Source organism: Charadrius vociferus, unplaced genomic scaffold, assembly GCF_000708025.1.
Source record: "Charadrius vociferus isolate BGI_N301 unplaced genomic scaffold, ASM70802v2 scaffold37, whole genome shotgun sequence".
Classification (NCBI taxonomy): Eukaryota; Metazoa; Chordata; class Aves; order Charadriiformes; family Charadriidae; genus Charadrius; species Charadrius vociferus.
In genome coordinates this window covers 602596-618518 of record NW_009649457.1, presented here as the reverse complement: position 1 = coordinate 618518, position 15923 = coordinate 602596, and the positions used below count along the sequence as shown (strand labels likewise).

Below are 15923 nucleotides of genomic sequence, written 5' to 3'. Positions count from 1 at the left end.
CCAGACCCGGGTGCCACCCGCTCCCCTGGGGCTCAGCCGACCTCCCCGGCTGCTGCAGGTGCCGATTTTGCAGACACCCTCAGCCCCTCGGAATAGGGGCAGCTGCTGTCAGGATTCCCATGGGTGCTGTCCCCACCAGCAGCCATGTCCCACAGATGGCAAGGAAAAAAGACAAGGTTTTGCAGCCCTCCTCCTGGATTTAATTAGCGTTTGCAATTAGCAGAGGCAGCAGGGAAGACTCAGGCTGCCAGGAGCTGGGACACGCACCCCACCATCCCACGCCTGGCTTGCCCCAGCCTTCACAGCAGACAGATGCCAGGATGGATCTTCTCCCAGCGCTTGGCCAGACGGTAATGGTCCCAAACTGGCAAGGAGGGAGAAACCCACCCCTTGCTGGAGCCGTGGAAGGTTTTGGGGAGAGTCCTGGAGAGCCTCTGGAGTGGGTGCAGAGCAGCCCTTTCCCCCTTCCCCAGGAGGCTGAAAGCGGCTGGTTCCTCACCCCGGCCGGAGCTGCCTCTCTTGGGTTTACACCGGGAAAGCCAAACCACTATCTGTGTCCCTGCAGAGCTTCCAGGTACCAGTTAACCCAAAAACAGGGCAAGTGAGGGGCAGGAGAAGCACCATCCCTCCCCTCCTCAACATCCCTGCCAGGGGAGGTGATGGCCACCAACGGCCTTCATCCTGGCAGGAGCCAACAGCAGCGTCTTCTCTAACAGAGGTGGCACGAGGACAAGGTAGGAGCACAGCACACTTAAGTAGGGCAGAGCACCGGAGCTGCCCACCCTCCCCAGGGCCCTTCGTGGCCTCCTACCCCAGCAGGAGGTTGTGCTATTTAAACGCAGCGTTCCCAATTTCATTGTTTCTCCCCGCTGCTGCACACAAGCCCCCTCTCATGGATAGTCCCGTCCTTCTGCCATTTTGAGACTCCCGTCTCCCATTAAATCTAGCTGGTTTGATGGAGACCTCCAGGATCTGCCAGGCTTTGAGGCAGAAACTCGCACTGCCGCGGCTCCACACAACTCCTGCCGGTGGGAGGTTGTCTTCTCCAGCATGGCTTAGCCCCAAAAGCCTGGCCCACCCTTCTCCCACACAACCTGCATTTAACCCTCCTTGCAGAAACCTTCAGTTCCCGCACCCCTGAAAGCCCCCTCGTGTCTGGAAAAGTGCTTGGAGCCAAAGCAGGAGGAGGTCTGGCAGCTTATGGTCAGCATCCGAGAAGCAACACCAGAGCCCTGCTGCCGGTCTCTCTCGCTCGGTGCCTCCTGCCAAGCCAGGGCAGGGGAGAGACACTGCCAAACGAATTTCTTGTGTTAACACGAGCTCAGAGGTGTTAAGAACGAGGAGCGACCCTGTACACAGCAGGGAAGCGCACGTAGAGCTGGACTCCACCAGAGCGAGGTGTGCTCAGACAACACCCGAGACACGGGTTTACAGACCACACCAGCACCACACAAAGGAACTGCCGGGGCCTGGCTAGAGTTTTGTGGGGGTTTTATATTTTTTTTTATTATTTTTGTGGGTTTTGGTTTTTTTTTTTGTTTGTTTTTTTTTTTTTTAATACAGGCTGGCGTTGTACCCTTTGCTAAAGCTGCTGATTCTGCCACATAAACTAGAACAGAAATTTCTCAGAAATTAAGTCAGTTCCCCTCCTTGTTAATTCACTGTCTGCCTCCCAACTGAACACCGGTCTGGATTGGTGTTTGCAGAAAACATTCCCTGTACAAAGTCTGACGTGCAGCTACACTGTTCTGACTGAGGAATGAAGAAGCCGAGAGTCCACTGAACATTGGATTTTTCCCTGTACAACGTGGCCTGATTTGGAGTTTGGTCCACCGAGGACAGCGAGTTAACCGTAGAGATCATCGTCATTGTCTTCGCTGTACACGTTGCCCCCGCTGCCGCCTCCTGTGCCTTGGCTGGGACCGGCGCCGCCCTGGTTACCCGACGGGAACCTGTGTGCAGCAGTGAAGAAGGGGAGAGATGAGACGCTGTTCCAAAAGCCTCCTTGCAGCTCAGCACCATGCCCTCCCCTCCATGCCAACACCCCGGTGCCACGCAGGACAGGCAGGAGAAATGGGATGAAGCCTTACAGCAGGTCACGCAAAAGGCTCACACGGCTGCTCGATGTCGCTTGTGTGTCAGGAAAAAAGCGGCAATGGACTTCAGGAGCACTAACAGAGCAGCTACAACCAACCTGCTGCACAGCCTACACCTGCCATGTCATCTACTGGCTGCTGTGCATGCTGGGGAGAATGGGAAACCACAGCGGAAGAGGGGTTTGTTACCCAAAATCCAGCAGAAAGCTGCCTTGATGCTCTGCTCTGGGGCCAGCTGAGCCACGCTGCCCTCCCCCAACTCCTCCACAGTTACCTGAAGCTGCCGAAGCCACGGCTCTGCTGTAGAGTCTGTGCAAACATCTCGTATTTCCTGATGTCGTTGTCACTGACGGAGCGGCGAGCAAAGCGCATGGCCTCCTCAAAGTGGTCCCTGCGTATTTCGGGAACCGGGTCGTCCTCCTCCACTTCCTGCAGTGGGACAGAGGGCCCAGGTGAGCTGCGTGCCCGAGCTCCACCACCCATGGCCTTCCTCCCGGCCAGGATGCTCCAACACCTGCCAAGGCAGGGGCTGGAGAGCAATGCTGAGCAATGCTGACCGTGATGCACCCCAGGAGGCCCTGAACCTTCCACAAGATGAAAACAAAGTGCTCCAGCTCCATGGTCTGTGCAAGAGCCCACTCGTCCCCATCCAAGGATTACAGAGAGGAACACATCACGCCTCACCCACCTGAGCAGGGAAAGCTCAGAGTGCCCCACTCACCATAGCAGAAGGGTTGGTCTGCCTCTCGCGTTCTCGCCTGATCTCACTCTCGATGGACTCACGGATGGCCAGTTTGCAGGCACGCTGGCAAATTTCTGTCAGGTCAGCCCCCGAAAAGCCATTGGTCATCTTAGCTAGGAAATCCAGGTCAACGTCCTAGTGAAAAAAACAAGAGAGAGGCCTCTCCGTAACACCTTACCGCCTCAGGTGACAGAGAGATGTCTCCAGATCCCATGGTACCAAGGTGCTGCCTTTACTTTGCCCAATTTTGAAAAGATGCACTCTTAAGGTTCTTGTTTCTGGGAAAAGTTAACCAGACACAAAGGCAGGCCACATCCCCCACACACCCAGCAAGATGCTGTGAAGTAGCTGTAAATGCCTCTGCACTTGTGGATTGAGGATACCATTTGCTCACGTCTCAGCGTTAGGAGTCAAAATAAAACTGTCAGACTGGACATGGAGACGGGACACAAGCAGACCAAGAAAACCTCCTTGGCCTCAACTGAGGGGGCAGTACTGCAGCCTCCTTTGAAGCTTTGCTTCCCAACAGCACCTAAAAAGTTAAGCTTGGCACAAAAAAAGCTTGAGCTCTCACTTGACATTTGCTTTTCTCCGATTAACTTGCATTATTGCCTGCCCCCTAGGCAAAGGACATAGCTCTTGCCTATGACAGAGTTCAGCCACAATTAACTGCAATGCTTCCGCTTCAATTTCCCTTTCCCACCCCCGTGTTCTACATTCACTTTTCTTTCTGAGTACAAGAATCTTTTCCATCTTGCCATAACAGGCTTTCCAGTTCCCACACCGTGGGCAGAACTCCACCATGTGACAAAGACCCGCTGCGCTCACACACCAACACCGAGCTTCGTTGACACCTAGTCTCAGAGCTCAAGCCTCCCCCTACCTCTTCACTTCCATCCTTCAAGGACTGAAGGTTTCCCAGCTCCATACTGCATGAGGCAGCCACCAGCTCTCTGCTGTTTCCAGCTTGTGAGGAGCACATGTGGCACACAGCAAACCCAAGTCAGACAGAGTCAGGGTGCAGATCCTACCTTGGCAACTGGTGATTTCCTCAGGTTGGCCTTAAGAATAGCAACCCGGGACTTCTCGTCAGGCAGGGGGATGTAGATGAGTTGATCCAGGCGGCCGGGGCGCAAGATGGCTGGGTCGATGATGTCTGGCCTGTTGGTGGCACCGATGATGAAGACGTTCTTCTTGGTGGACATGCCGTCCATCTCTGTCAGGATCTGGTTGATGACGCGGTCTGCAGCACCACCACCATCGCCAATATTCCCGCCTCGAGCCTTTGCAATGGAGTCCAGCTCATCAAAGAAGAGCACACAAGGAGCTGCTTGGCGGGCCTGCAAAAAGCAAATGGGAACAATTACTCCATGTTAATACCACCCGGTGAGGAGCACGCTGATTTCACACGAAGCCTGCCCTGCCACTAAAGCAGCTCAGAGGAGTACCAGACCACTGCTGCTGCAAGAGAGCTTGGAGGAGCTGTTGCAGAACAGTCTCCCACCACACAAGCCCTCAATTAAATTCTCCTGAACAACAAGCTGAATTTCCCCAAAGCTGGAGCACTGTGAACGAGGCAGAGGGGTGGTAACTCCCATGCCTAGAGGGAAAGCTGGATCCAATTTGCCTGGACTAGAACTCTCCCTGCAAGACCTGGGGATGTTAGTTGGTTATTTAGGCACTCAAGTATCAGTAGGCGAGACATATCCATTGGAAGGGGGAAATCCAATCGTTGTCTTCAGATACCTAAGGGGTATTTATAGGGGAAAGGGAGCCAGATCCTTCTTTGAGGTGTGCCGTGAAAGGATGATAGACCACAGGCATAAATGGCTGCAAAGAAAATTCCAGTTAGAAACAAGGAAAAATAATTCTTCACAGTGAGAGAGCTCAACCACCAGCACACAGGCCCAGAGAGGACAGCGATTTTCCAACCCTTAGCATATGTTCAGAACATAAGGCACTGAACAACCTGATCCAACGTCCAAGTTATCTCCCGGCTCTGGACAAACAGCTGGACTAGATGGCCTCTGAGGTTCCTTTCCAACCCGAATTTTTCTCTCTCACCGTTTTTCCAACTTTGTTCTGTCAACACCTTCCCTGACCACAGCAGTGAGAATGACCAGGATAATCCATGCAGATACCTTCTGGGACAGGAGGCAACACTATCTACAGGGCAACTGGGCAGTAGCAGTGAGCTCCCTTCTAATCCATGTATACTGCAGGACAAGAACCCACAGGATATTTTGAAAATCTGTTGATGGTGACGGCTAACGAGGTGTGAAGGTAAGTTTTCAGGGATGTGGAGGATACCTATGCTATCCTAATCCTAGCCTCACTGCTATGGCACTGGGGCATTTATCATCCCGTAACAACAGATACAAACTGCAGCCTGAGAAAACAGTTTGAATAGTTATGTTGCCAAAGAGGATAAATTTCCTAACATCATGAAAGCAGCTTTTGCTCTCAGTGCAAGTGGGGAAAGCACAAAAGACACAAAGAAGAACCAGGCCAAGAAGACAGACACAGTGGAGACAAAGTTCTGGTGGTACCTCAGCACAAACATAGCACAGGGAGTAGAAACACTTACCTTGTCAAAGATCTCGCGCACGTTGGCTTCAGACTCGCCAAACCACATGGTGAGCAATTCCGGCCCTTTGATGGAAATGAAGTTTGCCTGGCATTCATTTGCAATGGCTTTGGCCAGCAGTGTCTTACCACAACCGGGTGGCCCATAGAACAGAACCCCTTTCGATGGGGTCATGCCAAATTTGAGGAACTTGTCTGGGTGCTCCACAGGATACTGAAGGAGAACAAAACAAATGAACAAAAACCTCTCGTGATGAGGCAGAACAGGCCTCCACCTTAGAATCACAGAGTGCTTTGGGTGGGTAGGGACCTTCAAAAATATGTAGTCCAAGCCCTCTGCCATGGGCAGGGACATCTTTCTCTAGGTCAGTTTTGTTTCTCCTGCAACCAGAAACACTACCTGAGATTTCTGTGGGTTAAACACAAGATCCTTCCTGCTTGGTGCCATGGGAGTTTTTAAATGGACACAGTTTTGAAAAGCACCACAGCTAAATTGGAAAGCTGCCTTAAACAACCTCTAAGGACTAAGTACCAGTTCAGGTAGTTTTCCAGCACGCTTAACCCCAACTTCACTCTGCCCTACAGGAGCAAAACCGAACAGCTCATTATCTAACCGATTTGTTATGCTCTCCAGAGACAGGCAAGGTGTCTGATGTGAGGATTTATCCTCAGCAATGAGGTCAGAGATAGGTGATGACTTTAACATCAGAGAATTAGATTGAAAATTAGATTCTTTTATTTGCAGACAGGATATTTGTACAGTGCCAACTGAAACGAGGAACGCATCAAACCTAAACCATCCCAATGCAGCCAGCAGGAGTTTTCACAAACCATTCATGTCCCAGTCCTTCCCTTTGTAGAAGGCTTCGCTATTCCTTCTCACCTGTCCCTGTGCTAATGCTGATGGGAAGCCCTTCAGAGGCTCTCTGTATGAGAATCTTCATCCACTTTCTGGCATATAAAGCCACTACATAAGAGGATTCTCAGCAGTGGTCCCACTGCTGGTCTCCATGTAAGAGAAGCAGATCTGCTGCTGTTTCTGCAAGTAGCACAACACCCACCCACTGCAGACTCAGCTAAAGAAAGCCTGATGCTGCTTCCCAGCACCTTCCTTTCCAAGTTCACTCAGGTGGAACAGCATGGTATCTTTAGTCTATTGCAAGCAGGTCCCACAAAAACCTCTGCATTTACTCTGTTCACAGCCCAAACGGGAATCTGAAGGTGCTCTGGATTTTATTATTATAATTATTTTTCAAGCTGACTAGGCAAAAATCTGCTGGAAACCCTTACCTGTACAAGCTCCTGGAGTTCTCTCTTTACATCTTCTAGACCACCAATATCTTCCCAGGTAACTTGTGGCACCTCCACCACAGTCTCCCGAAGAGCAGAAGGGTTGCTCTGGCTCAGAGCCCACTATCATTAGAAGAAATGGTATTATATGAATTCTGACACATTATGTTCACTTGCTTCAGATGAGCAATTAGACACTACACTCAAAAGAAAGAGGGGCACTCCTGCATTACCCTGAAGTCATCCATGGTCACAGCCAGCGAGTTCATCACTTCAGCATCGATGGTTTCATCCTCTAGGTCTATGAGATCCATCTTCTTTCTTATAGCCTGAAGAGCAGCTTCTGAGCAAAGAGCAGCCAAGTCAGCACCAACATGGCCATGGGTCTCGTTTGCCACCTGAAAGCAGAGCACTGACTATGACTCACAGGGATACAACCAAGCGCTCTGCCAAGGGCAATGCATGCTTTGGTCACTCACTAGGAAGGGCAACAAAGCTCTGGAGGACAGGAACATCAGTGCCTTGCTGGGGATTCAAGACAAGTGCTACCCAATATTTAACAGGCAAAGACACCACTGTTCCACCTCCTACTTGAGATCAAAGCTGCAATAGGAATTCAGATGGTGTGCAGAACAATAACCCTGAGTACTGCAGTTCTTCATTCAGGACAGAGATTACAGGAAACATCCAAGTTACACATGGTGTCCGGTGTCACCACAAGGTTCACCCAGCTCTGTGTGAGCTGTTTCAGGCACACTTTACCTTTAAAGAGAATGCCACAAAAGACAGACACAGGACACTGGCAAGGCACTTACAGACTGGACTGATACACATTTGTTTCACTTAGCCATGCCATTCTCAACTAGGGAGTGAGGATTTATGGTCATTGGTAAACTAGTCAGAAGGAAGCCCAGAGATCACACATTCACCCTGTTTCATGCTGTCCTAAATGAGCAATTACATCTATGCGACCAAGCCTTAACAACTCTTGTACTACAAAATAGAGCATTAGGAACGCCTGGTCTGCAGAGACAAGCTTTCCTCACAGTGTGCTACTCACCTGTTCCAGATCCACATCATCAGCCAGTTTCATATTTTTTGTATGGATCTGCAGGATCTCCAGTCGCCCGGTGGCATCTGGGATACCAATATCTACCTCTCTGTCAAAACGACCTGGGGAGTAGAAAACATATGTTAAGCTGCTGATTCCATGAACTAGAGGAGCTGTAGTTGCTGTCTTCCTCTGACTGAACAACACAATGACAAGCCACAAACTCATACAATTTCAGAAAATGCCAGAGCTTTGGGTCTCTCTGCAGCATCTATCAGCACACTAGAAGAGTCACATCAGAGAAGGAATAAAGGCCTAAGCCATTTAGGGAAAGTGAAACCACTGTATTAACTAGAGTTCAAGATTATATGATGCAGAAGACTGCTGGTTTAGTAACTTTTTCTGAGCCTCATTTTTAGGAAAATATGCTTCCCTGAACCAACATACCATGAGACATTTTTGTTTATTTCTACCTTTATGTCCTCATCAGAGCGGTCTGCAAATATTGAGAGATTTAACGTTTCACAACTTTCATAGCAGTACCCAAGTGGCAAAAACCATAAATTGAGAAATTTTTGTTTATTTCTATCTTTATGTCCTCATCACAGGGGTCTGAAAATATTGAGGGATTTAATTTTTCACAACTTTAATAGCAGTACCCAAGTGGTGAAAAACATGAATTGCCACAATATCTGGAGAGGCAGGAAACCTAGGTGTTGCTGCAATATTAATTAAAGAACATAAACCTATCATTAAAGATCATATTAAAGATCATAAACCTATCATCAAGAACACAAACCTATCATGAGGAAAGGCTGAGGGACTTGGGTCTCTTTAGTCTAGAGAAAAGAAGATTGAGGGGGGATCTTATTAATACTTACAAATACTTAAAGGGAGGGTGCCAGGGGGATAGGAGCAGTCTTTCTTCAGTGGTGCTCAGTGATAGGACGAGGGGTAATGGGCATAAACTTGAACATAGGAAGTTCCATCTTAACATGAGAAGGAACTTCTTTACCTTGCGGGTAGTGGAGCACTGGCACAGGCTGCCCAGAGATGTTGTGGAGTCTCCCACTCTGGAGACATTCAAAACTCGCCTGGATGCCGTCCTGTGCAACCTGCTGTAGGTGACCCTGCTCTGGTGGGGGGGTTGGACTAGATGATCTCCAGAGGTCCCTTCCAACCCTGACCATTCTGTGATTCTGTGATTTGTCTCTAGCCATAGCCGTACCTTCAGATGCCTCACTACATGTTTAAGAGGCTGTTTTCCCCTGCACACTTGACTGGTTTGCTATTACAGACCTTACCAACTGCTCACAGACCAGACTTTCAGTCACTCTGCAAAGTTTCAAAAACCTGAATCTCAGATACTACCGAACTTCTCATCAATAAAAGAGAGAGAAATGAGAAAATTCAGAGCCTTCTGCAACCTAAGGCATGAACGTCCCTCTAAGCTTTTACTCCTGCAGTGTGTCCTGAAATAGCTTCACCTAATAGAGGCTAGCACACTTTTCCACTTCAAAGCGTTTTTTTATTTCTACAAGTTCTAACCTAATATGGCACAGAAAATTATACTGAAGGCTGGAAACCTAGAAATGAATTTCAAACAAGCAGCTGGAGACAAGTCAATAGTTTATGTAACACATAGAAGATGTTTAGTATTAATTTCTGCTCAATCCTTCCAATCCTGTAACAAAGTATGTGACACACAAGAAAGAGACTGCAGTCGTGGTTACCAAATCGCCTGAGTGCTGGGTCAATGCTGTTAGGTCTGTTGGTAGCTGCCATAACGATCACGTGTGCTCTCTGTTTCAGTCCATCCATAAGAGTCAACAGCTGAGACACTATGCGACGTTCCACCTCTCCATGTGTCTATGGAGAGAGAAAGCAGTGGTTAGGCCAAAAGCTCTACAACACAGCATGGGAGCTAGTACTGCACCAAAGCAGACAGATACACCAGCCGCTAGCTGTTAAGAAACATCATGAGCTATATCTGAGTCTTCCCATGCCCAACTAAAATCAGTCGTTACGTTAAATGCTGCTTTACCCTGTTGTCAAAGGCAGAGATTCACGCCAGCTGATACCAAAAAGGACATGTTTCTTTACCTTCTACAGGCTTTCTTTACCTTCTCTCTCTTAGGAGCAATGGCATCCAGTTCATCAATGAAGATGATGGCAGGAGCGTTCTTCTCTGCTTCTTCAAAGGCTTTCCTCAGGTTGCTCTCAGACTCCCCAGCCAGCTTGCTCATGATCTCAGGACCTGAAAAATAGCAGCACTGTGGCACCCAGAAGAGAGGCAGCTAGCCCCAAGGCATGCAGCTGCATTTTTTTTTTTAGTACGACATTCACATGGGAGAATCTATATTCCAAGCCAAAGCAAATACTATCAACCAAGTTTACTAAAATCGCAGCTGAACAGGCAAGAACAGCATGAGGAATTACTTTCTATCATTATTCTGGTGTTTTTAGTTTACTCTAACAGAATGCAGCACTAGATAATGAGCTACCTTTAGCTGCCTCTTTCCTTACCCTATTTCACACTTGGTGAGCTTCTCTGTAATGTGCCACCACACACAGTTAATGCCAGTCCTAGCTTGCAAGAGAAGCAATCAAATTATATGGTGATGAATTATCAGGGTAGGGAAGGAAAAAGCTGTAAGATACTGAAGCTGCCTTGCACTTACATTACACAGGTATACATTTACCTCTGTAAGATCTTATAAATGATTTTAAAAAACCCCAACAAAACAAAATCAAAAAAAGCAAACATCCAAATCCCACCTCCTCTCAAAGAATAAATAAAAAAATAGAAAAATATGTAAGCACATCCATCCCAGAAGGAAGGACAGCATTCCCCTGAGGTCTCCTACCATTGCTGAACACTAGTGCAGACTTAGAGATGTATTCTGTTTTTACAGATTTTTCCATCATGCTGATGAGAGTGGTCATGAAAAGTATGCTTCTAAAAGATCCAAGAAAAGAAACCTGAACCCCACGAGTGCAAAGCTGCTAGCTGACTGAAGCACGCCAGCTGCAGAGCCACTGGTGTGAGCAAGTACTAAGAGTGTTTCACTACAGGTAACTCACCAGTTCATACCAGCTCTGTCTACAACACTGCCAGCAGCTCCAGGCTTGAGACCAGCAGACAGAGAATGCATCACTAACTGACAATGTTATTTTTATTATGCAATAGAAGTACAAGTGTTTAAAGAAACGGCTGGCTCATTAGCATTCAGTGACAAATTCCACACACTTAGGATGTCTATGACAAGGCCGACATATGGTTAAAACCAGCCCATTTACATCTGATGTCTTGAGATACAAAGCAAGTCACTTCCCTACCACTGGTCACTGCTATCCTGTGCTGTACACTCCTTTGTTATCACCTTTATGGATCTATGTGATTATAACCAAAAAAGCAAAGCAGCACTCCTTCGGTACAAATGTTCAGTTACTCCAGCACTGGCTGGAGTTGGACTTGATGATCTTAAAGGTCTTTTCCAGCCATAACAATTCTATGATTATATGGCTGTAAAATGGAACAGAAAAGCAGGGAGGAAAATTTAGAATTTGGTTCTTACTGGACACAAACCCATAACCACCTCAACTGCTACAGGTGAGAGTTATCAGTAGGAGGTTCTGCCACTTGAGGCCAAGTCCCAAGATACTCATTATAGCTTTCAGGAAAGTTCCTCCCACTTAATGTTACGTGAAATAAAACAGGTCTTGTGTTTTACTTGAGGGGAAAGAGAAATCCACAGCAGACCAGTTGCTTTTCTGAATGGAACATGGTCGCAGCAACAGAAACAAGTGTCTTGCACCCATATACTTAGGATAATCTCAGCACTTCACTCCCAGCTCTGCCCTCACCAACATAAATGAACACCCAGACAGACAAACTCCAAGTTCCTGCATCGCAGAGCTGTCTCCCAAGCACACTGCTACAACACAATCAAGCTTAAGGGAAGTGCAACTACAGATGCTTCCACTCAAATAGCCTCCAAATGTCCCCAGAGACACACTTGAAAGAGGTAAGGAAGGATGTCAGGGAGATAACGTGGGTCTACAAGTCCTGCTAACACCACTCATTACCATAAGATGGATGAATGGATGGATGAATGAGCACACGGTAGATCTGGGACCAAAGCAGACACAAAACTTACCGTTAATCAGGAAGAAGAAAGCCCCTGTTTCGTTGGCCACTGCTCGGGCAATCAGTGTTTTACCAGTGCCAGGAGGACCGTACAGCAGGATCCCACGTGGAGGCTGAGCACAAAGGCAAGGGACTTAGGTGGTGAGCTAGTATCTGAATGCCTAAGTAGCTTCACAGTGAAATTATAAGCATTTGACAAACCCAGTCCGAAATTGTTATGCAAACTCACACAACAGCTGCCATCTCAGCATTGCTATCAACACCCTTACTACTTCGCATGACACACAAACAAAACCTTGCCAGTAACTGACAGCACTGATTCAAAGCATCACTCCACTTTACAAGTTGCCAGTACTTTAATCTGTGTCCAGAACACGTAAGGAAACACTTTTCTAACACCAGTATTAAAGAAACCCCCCAAAATTACTAATTGCCCCCACCAATTCCTCATAAACCTCTGAGATCAAGAGTCATCTGCAAGGGCAAGCCCACTCATCCGCCTGGTGCACACAGGGACTTACCTTCACCCCTATGGCCTTGAAGAGCGCAGGGTGTCGGAGTGGAAGTTCCACCATCTCTTTGATTTGAGCCAGCTGCTTCCGGCAGCCACCAATGTCATCATAGCCCACTTCATTCAGTGACTCCTCTTCATCCTATCCGGAAGGAAATATATTAAACATGCAAGTGAAAACAATAGTTCAACAACCTCTCGCAGTCTACAGGAGCCAGGCATCCAGGTTTTTACTCACAGACATTTCTTTGCTGTCTTGAGAGTCTCACTTTCAAGTCTTCCTGGTGTCTTCTACAATTATTTTTTATCTCTGTCTTCCCAGACATACAAAGGGAATTGCATGCACAAACCTAGACCTCACTGAAGCCCACCCCCTTGAACGACAGCCTCTGCTGCCTGGTTCCCTACAGACTCTAGCACAAAACAAGCTCTGTGACCCTCTGATGTGGCTAACAAAGACAGCAATAGACAAAAAAGCTCAGTATAAAATATACTTATGTGTTAAACTTTAAGTGATATCTCTAACAACTTGACATACTCTAGCTATCATACAGTTCTCAGACATAGTGTTTCTTTATCTTTAGGATTGACTCAAATTAAGACAGAAGGATAAGATCCAGACACACAGATAAGATCAACTGTAATCAATTCTTCCAGTACAGCTCTACAGCATCCATTCATTTGGCTGTCCAAATCTCTGTTGCCCTTAGTTATTTGTGACATTAGGCCACACTAAAATAATAAACCAACACAGCCTGGAATCTCAGAGGGGCTCAGTCCAAGCCCCACACATAGGAACTACTACCTCAAGCAGGTCATTCAAGGTCTGGCCCCATCAAGCACTGAAGGTTTCCAGGTTTGGAGATTCCTGTCCTCTGGGCCATGCTCCAGGGCTAGTGGAAACCTTTTTCCTAGTATCTACTGGGAATTTCCCTTGATACAGCTTATGTCAATGCCTCTAGTCCTGTCCCTGGCCACAGGTCTCAGAACAGCCTGGCCATCTACCCCTTCCCACCAGTAAGTCTGCCCTTTTGCTTTCCCTTCTCAAGGCTCCATCATCCCACTCTCCCAGCCCCTCCACATTTATTCTAACCTCCAACTGCTTATCATTTTGGTAGCCTTGGCTGAACTTACTCCTATGTGTCTCTGCTGTGTCCTGAAGAGCCCAAACTGGACTCATCTGGTGCTCAGACATAGTCTCACAAGTGTCACATAGAGGTGAGTTTTTCATAAGGCAGCTAAACACAAATCGGCACTCACCTGGATTTGCAGGCACTTACTTTATGAAGTATACAACCACCTTAGCTCATTTCTCTGAGATTTCCTACTCTGTAATAGTAAGATGGCCAAGACCTGACAGAGAAGCCACTCAGGCTGCCTCAAGCTTGAGATGCTCAAGGCTAGATACCTTAAAGGACTGGGGATTTTTTTTTTTTTTTTAAATCAATCATTTTGAGATTTTCAATTTTCTCACTGAAAAAGCAGTAATTGCTTTCTTTTCAGGTGGTATGAAATTTATTAACTTTGTAAGGTCTCCCCGCTTCCCTCCCTCAAGCAAACTTTGGAACTAAAAGATGCATCTAAACCCAGCATGAGTTATCTGGAAGCAGATGCAAAACCAGCTGCTGCCAAAATATGGCTACTCATCATCAAACCTACGCACTGGTGCTATCTCAGCACATGAGGAAGGACGCTGGAAGTACATTTCTCTGACTGTCTTCAGCAGCAGCTCATCTCCTGAAACTGCAGTTTCTAACCATTACATTCAATACACAAAATGCCAAAACAAGAACTGCAAACACTGCTGCTCTCAAGGACTGTCACAGAAACAAATTTTGGACAGAGGGGATTCAGTAGGAGAACCACATGGCAGGATTCTGCTCACCTCTCGTTTGATGGGCTCTCCTTCACAATGGATCACAGTGTCCGGAGCCACTATGCAGTACGGACTTGGATCTGTCTCCACCACTTTGAATTCCACTGCACGCATCCCTCCACGCACCAAGAAGATGTCACCTGTGAAACCCCACACATCAGTAGCAAAATATCGACCCTTGTACTACCAACAGCCTCAGAGGACAAGGAGGTGGGTTACACAGGCATACGCTGCTGGCATTTTTAACACCGTTCTGCATTTTAAGCTCCAGAGCTGAATGCACTGTAACTACCCAAGCACCGTTTAGACCCACAGCAGTTAAAGTTCTCAAATTTCATCCAGTAACAAAACAACAAACAAAACCAGCAAACAATAGAAAAGAATACTCTGCCTAAATACAAAACACAAAGGCAAGGAATCACATTTCTTTTCCATTCAGTTTCAATTTAACACTTCTAAAACAGGCAAAAAGCCCTAACAATGAAAATTTCATTTTGAAGTTATTGTAACTAGTTGTTACTAGTTATAACTGGTTGTTTCCAAAAGCAGAATAATATTTAACACTGCAGTAGGACTCCTGGCTAAATTGGGCTACAGAAGCTGGATTACTTCAACCTGTGTTTCTACTGTATTAGGACCTATTTGTTTCAGCAAAAGTGCTACTCAAACAACTCTAAAAGTGCATTTGGTTTTCTAAGCACTCTCCCATTTATTAATTAAATTACTTTGAAGAAGTGAATTTAGTCAAGGTGCCAGTTGGTATATCCAACCAATTAATTAATATGTGGGCAACTCCCCAATCCCATTAAGTTGTAGCAACTTAGTTTAATGAGATTTTCTTCTGGTTCTAACTGAGCCTTTTCTGATGCTCTCCCATCCCACATAGCAAAAAAACGCAGGAGAACTACCAAGCTGTTCCACCAGCCAGCAGCAGCAATTACCCTTTCTTCTGAAGATCAAGAAAAAAATTACATCAGGACCAGCAAAATCTCACTCTACAGATGTCAGTATAATGCTTCATGGAGATCTGTGCAAGCTCCTAAAAATTCTCTTTATTCAGTCTCAGGACTAGCTCACACTCACTGCCATCAGGATTTCAATAACAGGTGCTATTACCTTTCCTGATGGGTCTGTATGCTTCCAGGAAGTAAGGCTTGAGATAGACCTCAAACAGATTCCCCGTGATCCCTTCTACTGTGTCATCAATTGGCAGCACATGGATACGTTTGCCGTATTTCACATCTGGGCAAGGCTGGATGCTGCAACAGAAGAAAACTCCAGTTAGCCGCAACATGCTGGACTTACATGGAAGAGTCAGTGATGCCCCTTCCCAGGTCAGTACAAATGCCAGAAAGGGCCCTCCAAATCCCTGGTGTGACTTCCCACCTGCATAAGGACATCTCAGTGCTGACAAGGCAAAAATCATGCCTATTAAGAGCTACTCTTTGCAATACACACTTTCTTTCACTCCTATCAGCCCTGCCCAAGACTGCTGGGGAGTTTCATACTTTCTTCCTACCCCCTGCTCTTCTGTAGCCCCCCTCGCCACTCCCAAGGCACATTCACAAGTTAATAAAGACCTGCGAGAGTCATAAGGTAACTTCTGTTTCAACAAGGAGCT

The 15923-nt window shown here is 47.0% G+C and overlaps 1 protein-coding gene across 1 annotated transcript in view; it reads right to left on the bottom strand.

Annotated features, from left to right (window-relative positions):
* Positions 1-1474: 1474 nt before the first annotated feature.
* Positions 1475-15923, bottom strand: part of VCP (valosin containing protein) — a 21190-nt gene continuing 6741 nt past the window's right edge. Inside the window, exons 4-17 of the mRNA XM_009889745.1 lie at positions 15419-15561; positions 14312-14442; positions 12437-12568; positions 11926-12028; positions 9889-10022; positions 9499-9634; positions 7775-7887; positions 6948-7112; positions 6715-6837; positions 5426-5638; positions 3870-4178; positions 2818-2973; positions 2371-2525; positions 1475-1952 (exon numbers count right to left, since the gene is read on the bottom strand). Of these exons, the coding sequence (XP_009888047.1) occupies positions 1847-1952; positions 2371-2525; positions 2818-2973; positions 3870-4178; positions 5426-5638; positions 6715-6837; positions 6948-7112; positions 7775-7887; positions 9499-9634; positions 9889-10022; positions 11926-12028; positions 12437-12568; positions 14312-14442; positions 15419-15561 (2119 nt within the window). The 3' untranslated portion in view covers positions 1475-1846. The remainder of the gene's footprint in view (positions 1953-2370; positions 2526-2817; positions 2974-3869; positions 4179-5425; positions 5639-6714; positions 6838-6947; positions 7113-7774; positions 7888-9498; positions 9635-9888; positions 10023-11925; positions 12029-12436; positions 12569-14311; positions 14443-15418; positions 15562-15923) is intronic.